At 38.6% G+C, this 24,419-nt stretch overlaps 1 protein-coding gene across 3 annotated transcripts in view; it reads right to left on the bottom strand.

The window, feature by feature from the left end:
* zbtb16a (zinc finger and BTB domain containing 16a) overlaps window positions 1-24,419 on the bottom strand; it is a 125,180-nt gene that overhangs the window by 32,821 nt on the left and 67,940 nt on the right. For all 3 annotated transcript variants that reach the window (XM_055180811.2, XM_055180813.2, XM_055180812.2), the window contains exon 4: window positions 19,618-19,704. In XM_055180811.2, coding sequence (XP_055036786.1) covers window positions 19,618-19,704 — 87 coding nt within the window. The remainder of the gene's footprint in view (window positions 1-19,617; window positions 19,705-24,419) is intronic.

Below are 24,419 nucleotides of genomic sequence, written 5' to 3'. Positions count from 1 at the left end.
AAAACGAGATCAGTGAGGAGAAAAGTAAAATTTCTTCAAACGGCTGATAGAAGCCAACTGTCTCAATTAGGATCTGTTATTTTCCTAATAATTGTTGGAGTATGTCTTTTCAAAACATCCTGACCCTGACCTTGAGAACAAACGGTAAACCACAAAGTCTTTGTGAGGGAAGAAAAGACCTTATTTATAGATCAGCTGAGTGTCGATCAAGCGGCATCAGTGCTCGAGGAAGAAGAGAAGCCTGGGGGAAACGCTTTTGAAGCAACTAATATAGAGGTTTGCTTCAAACCCCCTTTTTAATTCCATTAGAAAGCCAATTGATTTGGCTTTGCAGCTACAGAGCGTGGCAGGTGCATGCTATACACTCCCAGGTAAAAATCCTTGGCAAAAACGTAGGGTTCAAAAAAATCCAATAATAAACTAAAAGATGTTTTCATTGTGAGAGCGCATTAGAGAATGCATTAGACAACTAGAGACGGTTAAAGGGTCCATGGGAATAGAGTTGGAGCGTAACATTTCAAATATAAAAATTTTTAGAAAAAAAAAGACAATTTCATAAAACTCAAAACCCAACAAATGTTAAAAAAGCTCTCGTTGGTCCATGGCGTGTTTAATTTAGATAAAATCTAATTAATTTATATTTGATAGCGGAGGAGACACTCTCATCCGCCTGTCATTTATCCTGCGTGTTAACACCTGTTAATTCACTATCTCTCTAGTAATGAGCTTTTAAAAAGGAAAGAATGCTCTGCATGCCCAAACGCATTTCCAAAATACACACAAACAACATCTCAAACAACATTAAGGGACTCCTCTGACTGATAGATTCACAAAGCACTGGTCAATTCCGATGAGATGCTGGCTGACCTCCAGCCCTGTCGTCTGATTATCATCAAAGCATTTGTCATGAGGAAAAGGTGTAGAGTGGCATCAAAGAAGATCTTAAGGTGATATCTTATTATTCAGGCCACATACGAGCAAAACATCCTCTATCTAATTGAACACAGGCAGAGCTATATCTAAACTGAGCTTGCTGGCATTTCATGAGTAGGGGGATAAAATAATCTTGTTATGGAATTAATCTGTTTATCTAATAGGAATGTTAAGTGGTATTTATTTATGTTTTGGTAAAACCTGATTTTTAAAATGTGGTGTTTTCTTTACCTGTAACTCAATAAAACTCAATACTCAATAATAATTATAGTAAAATTAACAAATTTAGCATTCATTCAACAAATAAATTAAATGATATTTTAAATATAGGCTATATTCTATTTAATTAAATATGTATGGTGTAATTTGGTACTAAAAATCTACTTTAAATGAGGCAGATTAACTTAAAATCAATAAACAATTTTACAATTTAAGTGATGTTGACATATGGATTTGAATTAATAAATAAATTGAGGATGAATGACAACTTTACCAAAGCCCAATTTTTAAATGTTTTCAATATCATCTGACAGCACTAATGAAAATAGGAACATCTCATAAGTACAATGTCAGAAAAAATGATCCCTATTTGTCACAGGGGCGGTTTAAAAGGGTCCTTATATGTACAGTAAAATTAGGTACGTAATATGTATACAAATATGTGAGCAATGTGTACGTTTGAGGTACGAATATGTCCCTTCGATGTATTAATAAGCACCTTTGAGGTAATAATATGTACCTTTGAGTTACTAATAGGCACTCTTTGGTACCAATATGTACCTTTGAGGGACTTATGTAAACTCTTTAGGTGCAAAGGTGTAGTTTTTTCAAGGGTAGAGCCCTACTGACAGCTAGGGAACATTTTTTGACCATTTTGTTTTATGGGTGATTCTCGCGAAATTAGACTTATGAGGTGTCATGAAACATTTTGATAATAAAAGTAAATGCTATCAAAATAAGAAGCATACAGTTACAAACATCTCTTCATACTATTTTGCACATGATTTCAAATGACATCATACAAACACATTTTTTTTCCACATTTAAGGGGAAATTTTCATTACTGCAACATGTCCATGACTGGATTTGGGTTCTTTGACATGGAAAATTTATAATAAAAAATTTTAAAAAATTAAAAGCTTCAGTGCATGTTATACATTTACAGTAAAGAAACATGTGGTATTTGGTGATGATTGGTAAATGTAGAGACAATAATAAGGAATATAAATGTGTCCAAGGCCAATTTTCTCATCCTCCGCAACAATTTTCAATCATTGTTTAAGCCCTCAATGGACTAACATTTCAAAAAAAAAAAAAAAATTTGTTGGAAGGGACATAATTGACTGTGACACTCAAGATGGCTACCAGGTAAGCAGTTCTTATGTTTTCTCTCCAAATAAAAGTTTAAATTTTGTTTGTACCTAGACAACTTTTTAGTTCTCATTACTGAAAATGAGTTTGTAAATGCATATATTTAATGTTATATCATGTTGCGGTAATGATAATTTTTGATAATGATAATCTAAAAAATTTAAATCTATAGGAAATATTTTTAAATCCTCTAAAAATAATTGTTATATTAAGTTCAGACCTTAATCTTATATGTGCAAAAAAAGGGATTTTTTAAAAAATTCTGATGCTGGACACCTTCTAAATCTGGGTTTCGTGTGAATCACCCATATGTCTTAAGAAAAGCCTAAATATAAATATCAAAGTTGAACTTTTTTACATTGAGAATCAATGTTACATTAACGTATATACACAGTACCTATATATATATAATATTTCTCATGTTTCAATCACAAATCCTGATATGTTTCCTTCATATCTGACTCTAGACTTATATCCACCTATAAAATTATATTACCAGAGTCTCTTAGATAACTGGAACAGCAATATTTTCAAAGTGCAGAGGCCTGTGGTCAAAAATGTCATTCTGTAAATTCACAATAGGCTGCATCTGTGTGCTGGGGAAGCCCTGAATGAATCAGCGAGTGGGCGATCGAGACAGCGAAATACAAAATCAAATCGATGGCACTGCACAGCATATGTACCATACACCTTTATCTGTCAAATTTCAAGGTTGTTGACTTGATTTCAATTATATTCATTTCGAATGCAGCCGCGGTTATCAAAAAGAATCATAAAGAAATGACTGAATAAAGACTCACTCCAACAATCCAAGCAAAGACCTGTACTTAAACATTAATCAAACCACTCGTTATGTAGTGACAGTGCACCTGCATCCTCTATTGAAATGCAGAAATACCATGGGATTGCTGGCCTCAATATCTTAAAACAAGCCAAAAATGTAACCATATCTGACCAAAATATTGGAACAATACAAGTAAAAAGCACAAAGGAAAATAAAAGAAAGAGTTAATTAAGGAATTAGTATGAAGATGTCAGTTGCACTCTCATAAGAATGCCCAGCAGGGGGAGCTATACCTGCCTGCTGCCTTTACATAGTAGACCGAAGCCACAGGAGCTTCCAGTTAAGATGTATACAGACCTCAGATGACCTCTGTGTATGGATAACATAAGAGCATGTTATTCTATACACAAAAATGCCTCGTGAAACAGTGAGTTTCAGTCGTTTCACATGAACTGACCATTTACACTTCCTAAAAAAATAAGAGTGTGGTTTTCTTTATAAAAAAATTCAAGGGATTAAAAAATATATACTCTGCATGAACGTCTTAAGAAAGAATAAATAAAAAAGCGAAATCTATTTATATGCTGTGATTTTGCCTTAATGTCGTCTTTCCCTGCTGCAAACCAGACATGAGCTTTGGGAGTGTCTGGTCTCTCTCAGGGCCGTATATCTCATAGACCTTGAGCCCTGCAAATTACAGCAAACACAGGATAAGACTCTTGTATCTAAAACCAGACCAGCCAGTACGACACACATTCTTCTCAAGGGTTAGTCTGGAGTCCCCGATGCTCTTGGGGAGAAACTAGACTCGCTCAGACATAATGGCACATCACACACATGCATATACTCTTGTATATATGAACAATACACTCCAGTGGGATACTGCAATGATAGTTATGGCATAGAGAAAGAGAGTTAAAAAAAATTCAATATGTTCTAAGTTTCAGGTGAATTCTTATTAGCGATGAAATACCTAACTACTAAGCCTATTGAGTGTGAAGATACTGCATTCCTGAGAGAAAGGGCACTGGCCTTTCACCCTGCCTGAAGACCTTTCGTGGGGTTAAAGTGTAATCCAGGGCGTATGACCACAAAGACCTGAGCCTAAAGGCCAAGAGCTGGCATATTTTCTGCATTACACTGTCCGTTTGAGGTTTGAGCGACCACACATCAAAGGTTTAATAAAACAGGGCGTCCTATAGTCCCATAGTTTTACAAATTGACAAACACCTTTTCATAATCTTTTTTAAAGTTTGCACTGTAATGTAACCCTGATGTTGGATAACAGAGATTGATTACAAGAATTTAATAAAGATCTTTTAAAACCCTGTGAAATTGGCTGTTAATGAGGAATTAGTTAAACAAGATCTAAATAAATTCTTAGATATTTAATCGCACAGCTAGATCAATTATACATTATAGTGCATGATTTTCTAATCTAGCTTCCTGCTTCTGCGCGCTCTTTGATTTAAAGCAGTTTATGAGGAAACACATTCATGCCATCTTTAAAAACATCACTGCTTTTCCTGTTAAGAGAAAATTTGAGACGTTTCACAACTTTGCGTTCTCGCTGCACTCATTTCTTCAATTATCGGTGTGCATTGGGAATTTCAGACGAGAGCCAAAAGGGGCGAAAATAAAGTTTAATTGGAATCCCCCATCCCCCGTTTTCCCAGGCTAAAGAAGTAAGAGAAGAGAAAGGTTTTGTGTGTCTCCTGTCCGGGCCGCTCACTGTACAAAAGGAAGCAGATTTGCAGATGAGATGACCTCTTGACCCCTGGAGCCGTTGAAAGGTTCTCAATGGCACAAATCCCACATAATCAATCACATTCTAGAGTTGTGGTCAGCAGCGGGACGCACAGCCGACCCCTCTGAGCCGGACTGTAAACAGACACCCTGTCTTACAGGACTATAGGGGGTGGAGGACATTCCTTTATCTTTCTCTTTTCCCTTTCTGTATCCATAAAATAATATATTTAAAAAAAAGAAACTTTAAAATGTTTAATAAATGCAAATCACAACGTGAAGATAAACTCTAAAGCGTTTCCACCGATCTATTTATTTTATTTTACACAAGAAAGCCATGCATACATTACACATACTGTTCCCTCCTTAGACAAAATGTTAAATCTGCTCTCCTCTGCAAGTCGCTTTGGATAAAAGCATCTGCTAAATGAATAAATGTAATAAATGTAAATGCAGAAACCTGTGCAGCTATATTGGCAGGATTTCATAAATACAAATTAGCTAGATAATAATATTTACGAAATCTAACACTCACAGAAACCTGTTGACATTACTACATTTGAGATAAAACATGATTTGGATGATTTATAAGCATTTTAAATAGTAAGGACCACTTAAAGATCACCTATTTCATTGTTAAAAAACAATGTTATTTTGTATATTTGGTATAATACAATGTGTTTGCGTGGTTTATGGTTAAAAAACACATTATTTTCCATATACTGTACATTTTTTGTAGCTCCAGATTTCACTTTCTTTCTGAAACACTCGGATTTGATAAGCATTGTATCCCTGATTGGCCAGCTACTCTGTACGTTGTGATTGGCCTGAATAACTCTGACGTCAGCCGGAAATGTGACGCTCCTTACCATGTTTGAAATATTTGCTTACAATGCAATGCTAAAAGACAATTTATAGTTGTGTGTACGGCGTAGGCTATCCAAAGCCTGTGCGTAGCTCTGCGTAGCCTGACGTGCACCTCGCAAAAATTTTAACAGCGCGTCAGATCTACACGGACCACAAGCACTGTGATTGGTCCTCCCGTCAGGAAAAAAAACTGTGTCATAGGTATTTCAGTTTGTGACGGTGAAAACAAAGATGAGCCAAGTTGAGTAGTGATCAAACTCAAACTGCATCAAAAGTCGCTGTCTATTTACTTCCATCATTGCTGGTCTTCTCAAATTATACACAACAAGTTGCTGTTTCTTCTTCGTTTGTAGCTTAACTTGCTAAGCTTCTTCTTCTTTGACGTTCGCGTTGCTACTGTGGTTACACGCGTGGTTACTGCCTACCAGCGGCCTGCGCGTGTGTTTGCAAATCGACGCGGATCACGACGCAAAAGTATAAATGAAAACCAACGCGGAACCTAAGCCGACGCGGTTACGCCGTAGGACCTACGCAAAACTATAACGAGCCCTTAACAGGAGTTAACTTACAGGTTGTGAGTCCGAAGCGGGAGGAATTATGATATTGGGTCTCATTCACTAAGCATGCGTACGCACAAATTTGCTCGTAAAATGTGCGTACGGACATTTTACCTAACAAATCATAAACCAACCAAAATTTTTTATACTAAAATTTACTTTAAATGTATGGAAAAACATAAGAACAACTTACACCACACTTACGCAATAATCATGAACAAGGAAAAAGATAAACCCATGTTATATATATTTTTTTCATGATTATTGCATAAGTGTGGTCTAAGTTGTTACGTTTTTGCATACATTTAAAGTAAATTGTAGTATTAAAGTTTTTGTTGATTCATGATTTGCTAGTTAAAACGTCCGTACACACATTTTACGAGCAAATTTGTGTATACGCATGCTTAGTGAATGAGATCCAATGTCTGTCTTGTCTACATCACCAATCCCAGGAAGTAAACTGTTGCTTACAATTCGTGTGTTTGTTGTAGTCCAAGAAAAGAGATTTACGTTGGAGACGATAACTCACATCATCGTATACTTTAGGGTATGTACCTTTTGCATATTGTTAACTTGTACTAAAACACACCAAAGGAAATTTAAAAACGTGACAGGAGGTGATCTTTAAATCCCTCACAACTTTCACTACAATTCAGACATTTTTACAAATCTTACAAAATATGTACACAAACACACACAACGTTTCCATTTTATGGTGACTTTTACATAGACATAAAGTGAGTAAACCATCACAGAAAACTTTTAGATTTTTAGATAAAAAACAATAATAATAATAATAATAATTTGATGAAATTAATCATAATTCTGTTTGTTTACTCATGGGGACCAAAAAAGCCCAAAAAATTACTGCCATTACTATCTTCATCAAAAGATACCACTGAGAGAGATAGAGAGAGAGAGAGAGAGAGAGAGAGAGAGAGAGAGAGAGAGAGAGAGAGAGAGAGAGAGAGAGAGTGTGTAATGCATTTGAACTCAATGCTTCTCTAAGGTCCCGTGTCTTAATAACATGAGGAAAGATTAACTGAGACCACCCCACTCCCTCCCTTTATGACTAAGCAATCAATGGTTGAGTATTTCTAGTGATATCTTATCTAGCACAGCATTTCATTTCTTCTGCTTTGTGTGACTTGTGAGCGAGTGACCAGGTGTCATCTATCAAAACAATCCTACTCTCTGGAAACCTGCTATTAACTGATAAGGGTGAGCCTCTGTGGCGTAATGGCTCCCACCTGAGCTCACAACTCAACGCCGTCAGGGAACGGCAAGAGAGGAGGGTAGAGGGACCACAACAGGGAGCCAAACTAACAGTATATATGATACTCAAATGATGTGCAATCTAGGTGCTCAGATTCCATCCCAGGGTACACACATACTGATATAATGTATACCTTTAATGCACTGTCCCAAGTCTCTTTGGATATGCATTTGGTATACGAGTGATACCTTTTACTTTTGCTAAGCAATCAGACTGAATAAAATCCTCTAGACTTACATTAAGGAAAAATTTTAATCATATCTAAAAACCAGAACATCACAGGCTTAGGACTGTATGCCTTATAGGCAGAAGACAATGGCATCATTCAGATGGACGTGATAAAGTTGAACTAGAAGCATTTTGAATATGAATGTAACTGCACACATATAAAGATCAATATTCTGGCTGTACTAATGTGCTGAGAACCCTCAGTGGGAGTGTGATATATGGAGCGATACAGATCTGTCCAGAAATGAAGACAAACACCGTTATGGAGTCGCGTTCCCGCGGCTCCATCAATTCTGCAGACACAGGTAAGCGAGAACCAGCTCACTGCTTAAATTGGCCAGTGTAAATGTGGTGTCACTAGGCAACAGGACCTGATCGCTCCTTTGTTCGGGGTGAAAGGTTGGAAGTGTTCACACTAATCTCAGAGTTCACAATTTAGTAACAGAAGAGTCTCTCTTCCAACACCCCCTCTCCACTTTTCTTTATTTTCTAAAGAACAAACAAAACCAAATCCCCCATTACTAATAGGAAAGTATTTGCACTGTAAATTAAATGGTGCGCTTTTTTGTGCTTTGTACCGATCACTTTTTGGATGTCTGCAAACAGCTCAAATCTAATTACAGGGTTTGGGGAGGGTTATGGGGGGTTTGGGTTTACTCAAAAAGCCGAACAATAGAAGACTAGGTCATTGTGGAGCAGCACTGCTGCGTCTCCAGCGAATCCTTGTCTATTCAGGCCACTCGTGGGACGGGGTTAATCCATTACAGAGATACTTCAAGGTGGAGGAACCTCCATTACAAAGACTCTGTGTGTGTGTGTACTGTGTTTTATTTCATCATAGCTCAAGATAGTCCTGTACTTTGGGCTTTTTTCCACCTCCTTTTCATATCTTTCACTTACCCCGCTATTTAATTACCGATGGTTATTAGTGTTGAGACACAATGCATTCAGGTCTGAGGGGGATAAGGCTTGTTTAACACAGGATGAGTCTCATTGTAGCATGCAGGGGTGTCCCATCTCTTGGCGGACAAGATTGTGAGATTCCTGCTGTCTTCTTTTACAGGATGTGAATCAGTGGGCCAACAGGAGTCCGTAATCTCCCTTCAAAACTTTCATTTTCTTTCGAGACATGCACCGTCGTTTCTCCTCGCAAAGTGCATCAAAGCATCTCCCTCGCAGAGATTCTCCCCTAGTGCTGCGCTGGGCAGATTTAGACATCACAATTTGCTGTCAAACATCCACGGAGAAACAATGCGCGCCACGGCCATCACGCAGAGATGTGACAAAACTCAATTTCCCCCCACTGTACCGACTAAGCCGGGATGCTGACCCAAGGCGTGGCGAGCGACTATGGTGGGCCTTCGTCGCAGATGATCTTCATTCCTCACCCCGACTCCACACACACACACAACACAGGAGTCGATAGTTGATAACGGCTGAAGCTCATTGTGAGAATTTATACTTCGCCAAATGGTTAAACATTCTTGCCAACAGACGATTACTTATGGGTGATGGCCGCACGTCTGCACATGGTACCTCTATCAGCCAACTGAGCATCTCACCCACTGGAAAACTCATTTAGATCCTATCTAGGGAAAAAATTAGTTTTGAAAAAAGAGAGAGGCTAGGCTGGCCTGTGCTTGATTTAATTTGGACACTGATACAGAGTCCAAAACACTTGTGCCCTCTGCATTTTTGGGAAGGAGGGAGAAACATATAAATAAAAGCTGGCAAAAGGAAACCTGCTTCAAAGGATTTAGGCGTCAAACAGGGTCTAAGCTCCTGCCTCCGCTGTTCCGACCAAATACAACATAACACATTTAGATAATCATTTCCAGTCTTTCCTTTAATCTTTTGCCCTTCTGAATGCAACCTGAAAAGCTAAATTGACATGGAGGTCAAATGATTTTAGCTTTAAAAGCCTACTGCACGCCACCTGTTATTCACCCTTCAAGCTGAAAACAGAAAGGCCAGTGCTACACAAAGCCACTCGCTTCTGATTAAAAATGTCAGTAGTACAGGCACTCGAGCAGCAATAATTTACAACAATACATGTCTTTCTAAAGTAATAACAGCACTGAGTAAAATTCTGGTACCTGCATGCTGACAAAAGGACGCTTTTTTCAACATATGCACAGTGAGCGCTCAGTTAAACGCACTTTTTGGCTGAAATAGCCATTGTGGCAAGATATTATCGTCAACAATGTCGATTTGGCTTATGTGAATATAAAATGATCAGAATTGCGATCCAAAAACATTTGAATATTGGATCTACTTTGCAAATTCAATGCAACCTAATAAGAACTGCCTCAGTCCATTATGCACTCTATTTGTCAACAATATTTTCTACTATTTGTCCACAATATTGTTGAATAATATTCAACATGAATAATTATAGAGAAACCATGCTGTTTTTACTCAGTTGGAAAGTACTTGAAGGCTACATGCCATTGTTTAAATTTATTAATATTTAGATGAATTAAAAATGTGACTAAACTATGACTTCATTAGTGAAATATTTTTTTTATTAAATTAAGATGCATGTTTTATAACAAATTAGTTGGTCCTAAATATTGCTGTCAAAATACATATCAGAGATTAGTTTTTCCACAATTTCTTTGGAAATTTTTTGATTAGGGATGCACCGCAATGAAATTTTTTGGCCGAAAACAAAAACCGAAAAGTGGAAACCAAGGCCGAAAACCAAAACACAGAAAGAAATTATTATGCCAATTATTAGTACCATTGCATTTATGGCTATCACTGTGTACTAACTTTACTAGGGGTGTGACGGATCACAAAACTCACGGTTCGAATAACATTATAGTTTTGAAGCACGGATCGGATTATTTTTTTGGATCACCAAAAAAGGGGTGGTAAAAATCTAATAACAAAGAAATTGCAAACATTTATAAATAAGAACAAAGTTGCACATTCAGTAAGGTCTGAAATTAGCATTAGGTACAGAAATCGAATTAAATGAATCATAACACTGTCTTTATTGTATGAATTAAATATAATTATTATAATTTTTAGAGCTTCAGAAGTGATTTTCTTTTTGTCTTCGGTTGTTTGATTAACAATAACATTAATGACACAGACTCAAGTAGGTTAATTGAGGTTACTGTCTCTTTAAGACCAAATAAGCACAGACTGGTTTCTGACTCTAATCTATACATACACTTAAGACATAAACAAATGATTTTATTAGAAAAATAATACTGTGGAGATCATTTTGTTTGTATGTGCCTGTCAATAACAAAGATTTTATCTTCGCTTGCTTTTTGAAACGCGTCTCTCCGTGTATGCACTACTGCGTGCACTTAAACGCGCACACACACAGAGACGGAGGGCGAATTCCAAATTATGCAGCATATAGAGTCATTCGTTACATTGTTTTTCATTGGTTTATTCCCCAAATGTATATTAATGGTCTAGAGTATAAGTCCACAGTAGCGCAACTCTCTCTAAAGTTTACACATCAAGAGTTCTGATCTTTGAAGGGCATAGATGATCACGTCTGACTGGAGCTAGACCGGACACATTCAACCGAATGTGCGTATCGGTGTACAGAAAGCTGCTCACTTTAAAGCCTTTTTGCGGTTAAATACGTCCACACCACAGACATGTTGCTTTAAACAAGCACGTTCAGGTCGCGGTTTCTGTTTGCATCATCACAACATTTTGGCCGTATTGTTTTAGTGATAAAAGTCTTTCAGCCGAAAACATGAACATTTTTGGTGGCCGAATATTTGGTGCATCCCTGTTTTTGACAGTACCCCATTTATTACAAGAACACTGTGATTATGCTTTGGATGGACAGCATCAGTTTTTTTGTCGCAGGAAAGGGACAGTTACAAGGATATCGTAATTGCCGGGGTATGGCCAACCTGCAATGAGGATAATGAAGGCCTACAGTAACCAAGCTGGGTACAGGCGGTCAAGCGGGTGTGGACAGATGGGTCCTCGGCTTGAGAGTGGGACAGCTTGTTCGGTAATGGATGTAGAATGAGATATGGGGATAGAGTTTGGCACAGCTAATAGTCATTTAATCAACTGCAGCTGACCGGCACATGGACACTATTTCTGATGGCACATGGGCTCAGAGCAATCTAACCTTAACAGTCTTTACCAACAAACACTTACACAACACAGACGAAGGCAAAATTTTGCCATCAAGCTAAATTTAGCTTCCAAAAATCCCCATTCATATCACAGACTTACACAATCTCACAAACAGCCATATAAAAAGTAGTTCAGCACTCAAATTTGTGAAAAATTGAAAACACTTTGAGGGTGAAAATTTTTTTTGGGGCGATCTTTTGATTAAGACACTTTAGTCTTTTTAACGAAATATCATGATATTTAAATACACTTAAGATACACTTCACAGAAATCCCACCCATATTTTTTCAGCCCTTAAAGGTTAAGACCTCAGGGCTAAAGGTTCCTTTTTCTGTAAACAAAAAAAGTGCTCAAAATGAACTAACACATCTGAATCAACTTAGTGTTTTAAAAGTTTTTCTTGTTGGTGTCCTGTTGTAAGTCACTTCTGAGCACTCAAACAAAATTGTCTTTGTGGAAATCAAGCAGGACGCTCAGACCAGTCCACATTCGAATGAATTGGCTTGTGCAACTTTAATGCGCACTGACAAGTTAATTACGTCACAATTAACTAAATGCCTAACAGCCGTTCGACTAGTACTGGTGTGATTGAGTTAATAGTGGGGTATGACATGACCTGTGTTTACTGGTGGCACAGACCTCATTTGTGAGCGTGACAAGCTCGAGGAGGGTTCGTAAAGTGAAAGCCTTCTGGGACATTATTTGGGATATTTTCAGATGTGGTAGAGAAAGTGAGGTGGGGGCTTTGGGGAAACCCAAAAAAGAACTCTTTTCTCTTTCTCGCTGTGCCAAAACACAGCAGTGTTGCTCTATTATTTTTTTCCCCTCGCGCCGTCAAAACTATTTCTGGCTTGAGAGAGAAAGTGTTTACTCTGTGGCCTGGTTCATTCGAGTCACGCCGTGCTCTCGCCGAGCAAATCCGCTCTTCTCTCTCCGAAATGGTTTGCATATTTTCCCTGTAACACAAGACTTAAAGGATGATAGAAATCGAGAGAGGGAGCCACTGCTATTATATACGGATTTACATGCAGACGGTTTAATGCAGGTTGCCTGTAAATAACACAATCAACAGATGAAAAAAAAAACCCTGAGCTAATAATGTCTCAGGGTTTTAAGGTGAAACCCTGAGCTGGAGAAGATACGAATCACGGAGTCCTGAAACTGATTTATCGATAGAGATCTGATATTAGAGGAGACCCAGGAGCTTCACGGTCCGTTTTCCCTGCCTCTGTGCCATAATAGTTTTGTCAAAACACAATTCTGGTTCTTTGCTCAGCATCCAAAGAAAAGCAAGAACTTTCCTATCAAATCTTCAGTCCAGCCTGTCACAAAGAATAAAAGCGGCACTGTGTGTGGTAAAACATAGCACGGCTAGACATCATATCAGCGCACGAGATTTAAATAAGACGTGTCTTTTCACACTCCGCAAAAAGTCAATACCCCTTATTTAAAATGCACAAAACCCACAAAAGGCCCCTTCAGCAGAATTCATGAGTGAATTTTTCATCGCAGTCCCTCGAGATAAGTGATCGTGCAGTTGAAGGCTCTTCAAATTGGGCTGCCCTTTAAAGTAGGTCAGAACTGAGACTCCAGTAGCACTGGGACTGTGCGTCAACAACAGCACATGATGTTGTTTTTCTCTTAGACCCCTGGCACCAAACACTACCCACCAATTCTGTGCCTTGACCAACCTGTCCAACTGCCTAAAAGCCCCTGACGTCAAAGATGGCAAACACCTGGCCCAAAATGTCATTGACGACATCCCCACTGTAAAGTTCAGGGACAATTTAATGCATTCTGTTAACTGTCCACGCTTTTCATCTAGTCAATGTTCTTTTCTGTTATTCTACTTGAATAGATGATTAAGTGGTAAATAAACAGGAGATTTATAATTGAGATAAATTGTGCCAAACAAATTTGATTATCATCTGAAACACTACAGGCTGAACACAAGGGCCCCCTTTCTTCCAATCTCCACATCACAGCAGCTGATTCCTCTGACATCAACAGAAATGAAGCGAGCCTACAAAGGGAGCCATTGAAGAGCTGGTGTTACTCTGGAATAAGGCAAAACGCGTGCCGACAATCAAAAAGTCCCACTTGTATGTACATATACTGCTTTTTTCTTAAAGAAACTGGGTTTAAAAGACCACTCAAAAGTTTAGGATCACTTACTGATTCTTTATTAACATCTTTCCACACTTTAGAATAGGGGTGGGCGATAAATGGTAGACATGATCAACTGGTAGAAATTTTGGACTATCGTCCCTATTAGGGATGCACCGAATCCAGGATTCGGATTCTGCCGAATACTGGGCTTGTTGACGGGGTTCGGGTTCGGCCGAATCCTAGATTTTTTTTCCACCGAACCGAACCCTGGCTTGCGCTACGCTGGTCGATGTCACGCGGCTGTTGATTACACACATCGGGTGCTGACGTGGAGATGAGCTTTTTCTTTCGGTGAGCCTTAGGGGCTGGACACACCAAAACTTTTAAACACGGCTGAAAACGCCTTGAGGACGCCAAATGCCAGCTGTTTATCAGCCGAGCGCTTGGTAGCTGTGATGCTTCAGCTGTGAGCCGGTTGGTTGCTGTGGTAATGTCCCGCCCCTCCTCCACTGTGATTGGACGGCCGTGTGAAAACTGACATTGACGAGCGGAGCTTCTCATTCAAAGTTAAATATAGTTTTCAGCGCGGAGCTGCTTGCTTATTGGAAAAACGAACGTGTTGCAACGCATCGCTTTCATTATGCATATGCTTATGGTAATTGTCAAAATAGTTTTTCCAACTTGTCATCCTGGCATAATGTACAGTTAAAATTAAATAAAATGAAAAATACACTGCTGTGGACGTTGTTTACTTCATTAATGTGCTTTACTGTGTTAATGGAATAAGGATGCGAGTAGGATTCGGTATTCGGTTTCGGCCGAATCTTAAACGGTGGATTCGGGATTCGGCCGAACCTAAAAAATCTGGATTCGGTGCATCCCTAGTCTCTATCGAGGTAACGCACCCACGTCACACTCCTATGCGCGTGGTCACAAAAACGTAACGTTTGTGGACGTATTTAAGTAGCGCAGTTTTAAAACAAGTTATTTTTAGCCATTGAAACACAAACAACAGATCTATATGTGTGCGCTCTTTCTGTCTGTGAGGAGCGCGCAAGTCGCGCAACTGCTGCTCTTTAAGCTCATGAGCATTTTTCCCGCTTTATTGGCTTTAAATACATAAATGTGTCAAAATTCCCGTCTTTGCAAGTATCCACATAAACACGACCATTTAGAGCTTAAGAGAAAGTGAACAGCTAAAAGAGAAAACGCATGTGTAACAGGGTCCGGACTTTGGTCTTAAAGGGGAAGTTACCTAATTCTGCTCCTGTCTGTCACTCATGTTTATGAAACAGCATTAAGTGAAAATCTCTCACTGCTCGTGACTACTTTTCTACCTTAAATAAAAAATATATACATACATACATAATTATTAGGTATGTGCTCGAGTACTCGTACGTGGCATCGATGATTGATCACGAAAACGGTGATCATGTGGGCTTTTTATTTATTTATTGTGGATATGGCGGCATTTGGATGTCTGGTTAGCGTTACAAGCGCATGTGGTAGTAAAGACTGGGTCTGGAGATGCGTGTTTGACGTCGTGTCGAGCTACACAGTCGCAGACCGGCGTATAACATCAGTAACATTACCATTACGCAGCAACCCGCAAAAAGGTAAGGGGACGACACAACACAGCTAATCGCTAAAATGATAGCAAAAGACTTAAAGCTGCTTAATGTTATGAAGCTTGTGCTTTGACTGGACATGTTAAAAAGCACGCTGTTTATGATGCACATCCACAAAGGGAGTTAAACTTTTTTTTTACATAACTTAGTTTTATGCAGATAGATGCACGTTGTACATTTATGTTGTTTAAAGGCTTAATATTATGTATAGTGCGTCATATAGAAAGTGCTTCGGTTTGTGTTTATTAACCCTTTAGTTTCACTTAATCACGCAGCTTTTCCTATAAGAGATTTCTGTTAAAAACATTTAATTCATTAATAATCTACGTGTTCATTGTTTTTTCATTGTTTCTTCAAAATAAAATTTTATTTGAGTGTTTATAATAAAAATATTTTCATTTTCATCATGACGTGTACCCCAATGACATTGGAGTTCCCCGCCTCTTTGATTCCCCCGCCCCCAGTTAATCGATGCTCGTTCTTCAGACCTATGGATTAATCGAAAGGGAAAAAAAAGACATAAATGCACATCCCTAATAATTAATTATTATCATTCCTTTATCATTGACTGTTTATCTTTAAAGAGCTTGAGTTTTGTTTGTTTTTATCTTCTTTTTATGCTCGTACAAGGTTTTTGTGAGAATTATGAACATTTCTATGGTATTAAAGATTTTAATAACAGGAAAACCTTATTAAAACATTAAAAAAACTCTACCATGATACATATCGCTATCATGATATAAAATTAATCCTATCGTGATAGATTTTGGTCATATCACCACCCCTACTTTAGAATATTAGTAAAATCATCAAAACTTATGAATAACACGCATGCAAGTATGGGACATTTGCATAGAGTTTGCAGAAATGTAAACATCTCATCCTGAAGTGCTTTTGGACCAATATTGGAGTTCCCATATATTCTGTGCTCCTATTGGTTTTTCATCATTATTCAGTCAAAGCCATCCATTTCAAAAACGTTCAACTTTTCATTATGTTATAAAATTTGGTATCACATTGATATTTTCGTCACATATCTAATTTCAAACATTTACACGTATGCTTTCAAATCAAAAGATCATAACACATTTCATTCAAGTGACCCTAAACGTTTGAACAGTAGTGTAAATGTAACATATTTCTTTGATTTGTTGGCGTTTCTTATTGTCAGGTTCAATCAATAAAGCGTTTGACTTTCCCACGAATGGCTTCATTTCATCATGAAGGCTTTTCCAATAACTCATTCATGTATGCGGGTTCACTTCAGCTGCAGTCCAGCAGATAGCGTTACAGGAAATGACCGCAGCTCCCTGCGCTTCAGCCTTATGACGGACTGACTGCCAATTTGAAAACCAAGACCTGGATGTTTACAACATAAAAACTTTGGCCATCGTAAACATCACCACCGTGCCAACAATCGTTAACTATTTATAATGTGACTGTGAGTTACACATCCATGAGGCCTGGTGCGGGGGGTGGGAGCACAAAGTTGGGATTTTAGGCCGGTTGAGTAACACTGTTAGGATAACATGAACGCGAGTGACCGGGACAACGTTGCCAGATTTGGCTTTGTATCAAGCAAGAAGAACGTTTAGTCACTGTGATCTGGTTAACAGTGGGAGATAACAAGGTAAAATGTAAACACTTCCTGTTGTGGCCTTTACAACATCTCTAAGAAAGCGGCTAAAACCGCCCTCAGTGTAGCAAATACGGACACCTGTGCTTCATGGCTAGCGTTCAATAAAAAAAAAAAAAACACAAATCCTCAGACATAAAAAACCCTAATAACCCACTTCAAGTCTATCTGGGCTGTGAAAATGAAGCATATGGGTGAGCATATTGAAGGACTGTGGAAAAAACCCAGCGTATCAAACTAGCCATGCGTTATAGCACATTTAAAATATAAGCCTGCTAGCCACAGGGGAGACTGGACTCACTGCTGTTCAGGTCCCTGGCAGGAAGAACAAGTCTCACTGCCCATTTTTTTTACTCCAGACTCTAATTCTATATTTAGCCCGGCTTTTCTGCTGGTATGACTTTTCTCTGATCATTAGCCCTGTTTAACCCCTCTTTACAACACGGCCCATATCGGCCAAGGCTCTCGGGGGCCCAGTCAATGGGGGTATGATGAGCTCTTTATGCATGTCTGTCAAATATAACAAGTGTACCAAACTTACTCAGGGATTGGGATAGGGCCGGGCAATACACATAACCCATCTGTGAAAAACCATTGAAAGTCATTTGTTTGGGATTTACCATTTCAATAAAAAACAATGACTGAAATCAAACCTCATTAACCTGGATTTAAAAGAAAGGGTCACATTAAATATTCTCAATGATTTGAGCATTTTAATCATACCTCACATTTGGCCAATCAGTTTCCCAAAATCGTCATAAGACAATAATGCTTCCCTACGAAAGTAAAAGAGATGTTTTCTCTCTTATGTAACCTTTAGAAAGTTTGATCTCTAAGGATCAGTTTCTATGATTGAAAACTGTGCCTACATATCTACATGATATTTAGTAAACACATTATCTACATAATGTTTTGGCCATACTAGAACAAAATTACGTTCATTTGTAAAACGAGTGTCTGGGGAAGAAGTCAAAGATTGCGGCTAACACGAACTTCACGCTGACTGTTTAAAGCCTTCACACATTTTTAGACACATTAGCGCAATTGCACTTAATGCTGTCTCAACCACTCAAAGCACTAAAATTGTGCTAAAAACAATTGTCCGTATGACAACTGTGATTAAGAGTGTGAATTGCGAACACTCACTTGTGGTATTTTGGCAGCCATAAACCTTCATGCAAGTATCCACTTGAGTATGAAAGGCTTATTTCAACAAATGCTGAACTATTGAGGACATTTCAAGTATGTCAATCTCAAGTACCCGGCACCTATAATTTCGGAAGGTAGTTCAAGGCCACAATCTATCTGATGAATCCTTTTAGTTGCCAAAAAAGAAATTGGTCACCAATAAGCACTGCTTATCATGCCTTACAGTCGTGCTAGAAAGGTTTGTGTATGTGTGTATATGTACATAAAACATTCTCCTAGGGGAAGATGAAGATGTCTAAAAAGTAAGTCGTCACAATGTGGCAGGGATCCCAGAGTAATGCATCAGCATAACCTTTCCTAAATTCTCCTGTCCGGCACCCCAGCAGAGGTCATCATACCAGACGCAGCTTAAAACATAAGAAGAGTGCGAAACTACAGAGGTCCACGTCACAACATTGTTTTGAGGGCACCTAATGAACTAACTGAGCCCGACCACAGCTGCCTTGTTTCCCACAGCCAATAACTTCACCCCACGAGATGACAAGCGGGCATGCAAGTGCGTAATTGTTGGGGTTGACACCAGCACATCTCCCATGCGCGAGGTTGGCTTGCCTTTTGCCCTTCTTCCACTAAATGCTCATCTTTCAAATCGACTGCCAGAGAAGGCTCTGGACTCGGCTCGTCGAACACGTGGTCAAAACTGATGCTTTATCTCTTATAAATAACCCGGGTGGTTTCCATCTGAATGTTTACCGTGTGTTGCAAGTAAACACCTTTAACCCTAGATGCAAAGCTGACCCATGGAATACACTGGGTTATTTTTAACACAGTGCTGGTTTAAAAAGGGATGCATTTAACCTATGCTGGGTTATTAAAACCCAAAATGCTGGGATGTTTTAACCCATTGTTGGGTCAAATAGAGTGTAAACATTTTATGGTTGAATTTAACCCAACATACGTAGTTTTTTCTTTTTTTTATAGTGTACACATGTCTATAGTTACACATATTCAAGACTGCTTGTTCCACCATGACAATTCATTTTGATGACAATTTAAATACAAATAATGTGTGATATAAAAAATGTAATCTGCTAGACAACAGCTGACTTTTTATTATACTGTAATAAACAAAACTTTAATATTAATATTAATAAACAAATATTGCAAATAACCGCAAATCATAAAATTGTGATGTGTATCTGGCACACCTGTGTGAATTTGTCGGTGAGCCTCCAGCGCATCTTCCTTCTGGAACTGAGCTCCACACTGGTCACAGACAATGGCTTTCTCACCAGCTGAAAAAGAGAGACAAGTCATTTAATTCACATCATTCTGAAGCTGCTCACATGTTGTACAGTCTCACATGCTTCGTCATTTGTCGCAGTCGAATCCTGAAATTCATACATGAAGGTTGCATATTGCAAAAAACTTTGCAGGGTTCTCACACAATATGTTCAATAAATGTCCACAATTAAACTGTTTGCTTGAAATGAGTGGATACAGATTAAGAATTTATATTGAAAGATTACTAACAAAGAGAAATGTATTTTATTTATGTGGGATTTTTATGCCTTTGACAAGAAAGCATAGATTGACCAGCACAGGACCAGGTATCAAACGTGTTTGACGGGACCAGGAATCGAACCGGGGGAGTACTGCCCACACTGTAAAAAATACGCAGCATTTTGTCAAATCAACATATATTTTTATGTTATTTTAACTTTAAAAATGAAGTTAAACTATTTCAATTTGATTTTAGTTTAAGTTGAAGTTATGTCGACTTTTCACAAGTCAAAACTTAAAATGGTAGATTAACTTGCAAAATCATTTTTTGTTACATTGCATAAGGTCATAATGAGTAATTTCTGTTCCATAATTTTTATAATAACAGAATATCAAAATTCCCTGAATTTTACAGGGATTTTTTCCCCACATTTTTAAAATAGAGGTGCTTCTTTACAGCGATGCCATAAAATAACAATTTTTAGTTCCTCAAAGATCCATTTCTTTCATATGTCTTATAATTGGAAGAACCTTTGTTCACTACAACATACATTTTTGAAACAGAAAGGTTTTTTGGATGTTTAATACTTTTTATGAAACCATCCAACAAAAACTCTATTTTTGAGAGTGCATTACTGTGGAAATTTGTGATAGACCGATATATCGGGGCGATTTTTGCGAGTTTTATGTGTATTGGCATCGGCCTATATGTGGCTGCCGTGTTTGCTGATTTTTTCCGGCATTATTTACAGAGTGCTGAAATGCGCAAGCAATTGCAAAGTATGTGACTAAAAACAACCAACCTTTCCATGACAACATCGAAAGCTCTGCCTAACAGCTGATCATAGCTGGACAAAGCGGGTTTTTATTTCTCATCTATATCTATATATCTATATTCCATAGCACCCCCACCTGTTTTTATTTGTTAAATATAGTTTTAGTTTAATGAAATGTTACTTTTTAAAAATGAGACTTGTAACATGTGGCATCATCGTGTCATTTTTATGATGTAAACTGAGTAAGCAAAAGCAGTATCGGCTACGAATATCGGCTCAAGAAAATCGGCAGCCTGTATCGTTCATCAGCCAAGGCTGATGAAACAAAAATTGGTATCGGTATAAAAAATCCATATCGGCCGATCCCTAGTGGAAATCCCGAGTTTCCAATGACTACATGATTCTGAGGGAATCCCTTTAGCTAAAGCAGTGTAAGTGTATAGGCATCTGCACATGTTTTTTTGCTGGATACACAAGCCAGATGTTGTCCTTGTGTGCACTGTGCAGAAAAATCCAAGCCTCATAACAGGGACTTTTGACATTATTTACACAGACTTTCACTTAAACATTGCACACAAAAACGAAAAAAAACAAGAAGTCATACATTTGTCATCTGCAATGCATGTTTTTGTGTTGCAATAAGGCACAAAAAGACAGGAACTATACGACCACAGGATGTCAATATACCATCTGATCTTGTGGCTTTACAATGAAGCAGGAACACTGTACAGCGCATGTACTCTATTTACCTGCCCAATAAAAGAGTGACTAATATAAATTGACTTTTTCTGCCAATACTCTCAGCTTTGTGTTTAATTCATAGCACATTCACAAGCAAAACAGGAAGTTTTAGCTCAGATAAAAACTGTGATGGTGATAAACCAAAGCTTATTTCGCAACCACTGTAAAGTTACAAAACATACTGTACCGTCAAAAAAGGGGGAAATGCTGTTTTCTTTACTGGCCAATGATGCCACTCAGCAATAAACTTGTGAATGCGATACAAACAAGTTCCTCTGAAGAATGGGCGTTTCACACCATACACGGCAACCGCGAGTGTTTAGTTCATTTACAGAGCGGTTACAGAGGTGAAGCGGAGTCAGTCCGCAGCCCTTCGTCGTGCACCCAAAATCCTGCCCCTTCTGCGGACACGGCTTTTCACAGCGGGCGCCGTTTGCTCATGAAATCAAACTATTACCAAACTATAACCATAACCATAACTATTACCTGTGGTTGCATGTCGCAAGATTAGAGGAACTACAATAGAATAACCGCTGATTTATAGCTTTTACAAACACGTCAGTTACCAAATACTTAGCTACTACATCCATGAAAAATCTTGTCCTTGCCTTGGACACATGAAGTTGATAACTTTCAACATTTGACATATTTTAGTTTAATTTGCATCACGTACTAAACCAGCCCAAAAAAGGAGGGCCAGCCGGACATCGATCACCACCTTAAGCGTCAGAGAGGGAGAAACCAGACCTTAAAATCTAACGACAGCTTATTGAAGCGGGTCATTATCTCACATGGGGTGACAACATACAGTCACCCAACAGGAACGTGCTAAAAGTCGTGGAATTAAAGTGATAAATTCAAGCTTTTTTGTTTGATCAATAGTGACTTGCTCAATATACACGAGCAGAATAAGCAAGAGTAAAACACACCCTTAGTTTAGGGCAGCATTTACCCTACTTTTAACCAAACAAAAAGAAAACACAAAAAGAGAGAAATATCATGGCTAGAAATAACTGCCTCTCCAGCAAAAAAACAAAACAAAAAACTGTGGCTATAAAAGAATTGTTCTCGAGCAACTCCCACTTCCCTCCTTCTCATGGAGTTGCCACAGTGATGCCGAACCTGACATAATGGGCCCTTACACAACTGCGGCTCCCAACAAGTAGAGGAGAGGTGCCACGTGCCACGGGGCCCGTTCCCTTTTCGCTTCCCTCCCTAGATGCGTTGCACAACAGAAACCACAGGATTTACAGTTTCCGAAGGGGACGGCGTGTTGATCGCTCGTGTTTGGAAGCAAAGCGATGTTGTTGCATGCGTACGTGCACGAATAAAGCGTAACCTGAGCCTTAAAGGCGGGAGATGCCGCAAACAGCCGGCATCAGATTACCAAAAGCTGGCTTTGTTAAAGAGAGCATAGCTGTAATGGAAAGACCTGTGAACAAGCACATTGTCTGATGCTATAAAGGTAGATTCTCATCACATACTCTGATCAGCCCCCCGCCACGCTCCGAAAACGGGAACATGAGTAGACAAATACGGCACAAACAAAAACATACCCTTGCTGTTCGGTGAGCCTACACAAATGCGTTATATAAGACAGAATGCACGCCACAAAAAAAGGACACCGAAATCCATATAAAACAGAAAAACACATTGCCGTCAGAACAATGAGTGCAGACACTATGCTCTCTCTTTTCCTGTAGCGGTAACGAGCTGTGCTGTACAGTTTTATTTACACTATCCTCTTATCAGTCACAGAACAGTACGGTGACTGCCAATTGGAAAGGACAGCCAGGAACTGTGTGTTCTCTCTCTCTCTCTAGTAGATGTGTACCACAGGCGTAGTGATTTTTTATCAACCAAGACAAAAATGCTGGGAGACTGCCAGATTCCCCTCGTAAAAACACACACAAAAACAAAAAAAGTATATTTGTGTATAAGAAACCCACTTTCATAATGATGGCACAATAAATGCTGGGAAATACGTACTTTACATATACATATGTGAACCGTGTTGGAAAAATTAGGGATGCTCTGATCGATCGGCCGTCGATCGTAATCGGCCGATAACGGCATTAAATGACGCGATCGGCACTCGCTAAATTTGCCGATCTCATGAGCCGATCTTTCTGTTTACTTTTGTCATCATGGCGTTCCTGATGCGGCTGCAATTAGAGACCATTTTACACAGTGCGAGCATATTGTAACCCGTTGCTCATGTGTGACGTGCAGATTTGGATCTCTCTCTGCCTTTACAGAGATATGTGTATTTTCTATGAGGACGCGCTCCGGCCCTCAGCGCAATGCGTCTTCACATCCCTATCAAACAGCGTATACAACACATATCTATCGCGGACAATTGCATCCTCATGCCGAAAGTTTATTATTTGCATTCGTTTTAAAGTTTTGAAGGTTTAAACTTCCATTTTCCTCACAGCTGCGCTTGTTTGCGGACACCCGCCGCACGCATACACAGCAGCCGGTCATCAGTGCACGTGAAGAGAACGATCTCTCCCACGTCTTAAAGCTACAGTATCCTAATTTATCTCTCAATAAAATTACTCTCTGCTCATCAGTGAAGAACTGTTGTACTTCATACGAATGCGTGTATATTTAATTTATACAGTAAAGACTAAGAAGTGTTTTATTTTAATTACTTTTAACAGACATAACATAGAGGAAGACATTTTTAGAGGAAATTACATTTCTCTTTGCAAGAAAAAATATTTGTTGCGCTTATTTATTTGATTCTCTATTAAAACAATAATACCTAATTTAAAATGCTGATCGGAGCATCTCTAGGAAAAATGAGTCGGAATGCGCACCTTCTAATTTTGAGCTAGAGGCATAAGAAAGTATAAATGTCGATTTTGGTCGAAATTGAGGTTTTCATAAAAATAAGTACATTAAGCCATCGTCTAGTGATCCCAATGCTCTAAATAGTCAATAAACATTTAAAATGATCTTTATTTGTAACGCGATCCCCCGCA

Source organism: Misgurnus anguillicaudatus, chromosome 9, assembly GCF_027580225.2.
Source record: "Misgurnus anguillicaudatus chromosome 9, ASM2758022v2, whole genome shotgun sequence".
Classification (NCBI taxonomy): domain Eukaryota; kingdom Metazoa; phylum Chordata; class Actinopteri; order Cypriniformes; family Cobitidae; genus Misgurnus; species Misgurnus anguillicaudatus.
This window is presented reverse-complemented; position numbering and strand designations above follow the sequence as displayed.